General features: G+C 35.4%; 1 protein-coding gene across 1 annotated transcript; it reads right to left on the reverse strand.

The window, feature by feature from the left end:
* Positions 1-715: 715 nt before the first annotated feature.
* Positions 716-1,320, reverse strand: LOC133330408 (putative odorant-binding protein A5; the record flags this gene model as incomplete). The annotated part of the gene is made up of 2 exons (XM_061538842.1): positions 1,189-1,320; positions 716-1,130 (listed from the first exon to the last, which is right to left on the reverse strand). Coding segments are annotated over exons 1-2 (547 nt in total), but the record flags the coding sequence as incomplete, so codon positions are not given.
* Positions 1,321-2,023: the final 703 nt, after the last annotated feature.

Below are 2,023 nucleotides of genomic sequence, written 5' to 3' on the forward strand. Positions count from 1 at the left end.
AGGAACAAGTGCCCACTTCAAAAATGCAATGGGGTGGCAAATGTTGTTGGTAGCCTGACACATGACTCCTACCCAAAAGTTGGGGGGTGAAGATGAGCAATTTTAATTTTAAATTAGTTTTTTTCAAATTTATTTTAACCTTATCAGGAAGGAAATATGCAAGGTGTATGTAATTGTGTTGGTGAGTTAAATTAAAGTATTTTCAGGATAACATGTCGTCCTGCATTCCACAAGAGGAACATCTGCTGATAATTTCGTTGCCATAGAAACTTGTGTGGTGTATTTTTTTAGTTTTCAAAAATAGCACTAGTGCTTGAAAGGAATAATGTATGTAAATGGTGCAATATATGCACGTTCCTTGAATACAAATCCCCAAGGTATTATCCGATACTTATAAACATATGCTTAGTCCTTTCCTAATCCCTTTCAAATCTAAAAAGATGAGGATACTAATTGTAACCAGGAAAGCGACTTGAAAAAAAGAATATTATATCCTCCCATCATATAGTGTTAAAAATTAAAATTTTTTGGGTGTCCTGCAAGGTGCGTGAAAATTAAAATTTATTTATTAACAACTAAAATATGTATGTCCGTTTTATCATAACATGTTTCCATTTCCCAAAAATTCAAAAATAAAATCACTCATCAACCTTTAAGTTAATACTTTTATGTAGACCCGGTACCGATTCATCCCATTGGGCACGATATAAGTTACCTGCAATCGGCGCACCCAAATTATATTTTTCAGCAAATTTCCTTATTTTATAATTCATATGCGCCTTTCCATCGGAGGGATCAATGACTTTCTCGTCAAAATCAATTTTATTCGGTTGTTCATAGACCAAATAAACGTAGCGCATAATTCCAGCATTTTTTGGGGGAAAAGGTCCAATATATGTGCAATAGATTTCACCCTTATCCACTTGATTACCGGGAACGTTTAGCACCAGCCAATGAACTGATTCAGCCCATCGGGGATCCTTGGAATCGGGAGCATCAGGACAACCCATATAAACGGAATAATATTTATTGGGATCGGCGGAAGGCCAATCGATAATGGGAATTGACATCATATCGGCTGGTTTATATTCAACGCCATCTCCTACCAAGAGGCCATTGTCCATTTCTAACTGCATTTCAGGAAGATATAATTATTTTACAGAAATTATTATAAAAATATTAGCATACCTTTAGCTTCTCCTTTGGTGCTTCATCAATCATATCGGGTACAATTTTATAATCCTTGAAAAATGTCTCTAAATCCTTATCAGCTATGCTGTATGCCGTAAGCAATGCGACCAGTATTATACTGGTGAACATGTTTGCAATGCTTTGTCTGCGTTTATGATGCTTTGGATTGTAAAGATGGGCATGCCGGGCTTTTTATAGCCACCATGTGCATGCAACAAATTGCTTATAATCGATGTTTGTTTTGTTAATATGCATTTTTATGTATTGTTTATTAAATTGTCGTATATTTATTTATACTAGTTTAACAACTTATCGTGAATTGTAATAATTTATTTACAAATTGTAATAAAAGTTGGCATAAATAAATATTTTTTTAACAAATAAATAAGTGTCAGTCGGTATTGGCGATATATATGAACCTTCAGCATATACTATGTTGTATACAAATGTCCTGAATTTTATATGTTATTTTGGTTTATGGAGGTCTACAGAATCATTATCTGGTATCCAGATGGCATATGTCAGTCTCCAAAACCCGGAAATTTCAAATTATCGTTTGAAAAATAAGGCAAACACCCTCATACTTACTTATTTACTTAGCTGGTGACAGAAATTTTGTTCCATAAGCCGAGCATAAAACAGATTTCCAGGAGCGTCAGTCCATCTAATCTTTCCATTTTATTCGTGGCCTTCCCCTTCAGCGTAAACCATCAGCTGGTTCGCATTCATATGCCTTCTTGGCTGGGGCTGCCTCTTCTGCTTGCGCAAGTACCCATGCTTCAGATGCATATAACAGCACGGGTAGTATCAGCGTCTTGTAGAGTGTGAGTTT

This window comes from Musca vetustissima, unplaced genomic scaffold, assembly GCF_032173495.1.
Source record: "Musca vetustissima isolate MV318-11 ecotype Yass unplaced genomic scaffold, APGP_CSIRO_Mvet_v1 utg15657, whole genome shotgun sequence".
NCBI classification, from domain to species: domain Eukaryota; kingdom Metazoa; phylum Arthropoda; class Insecta; order Diptera; family Muscidae; genus Musca; species Musca vetustissima.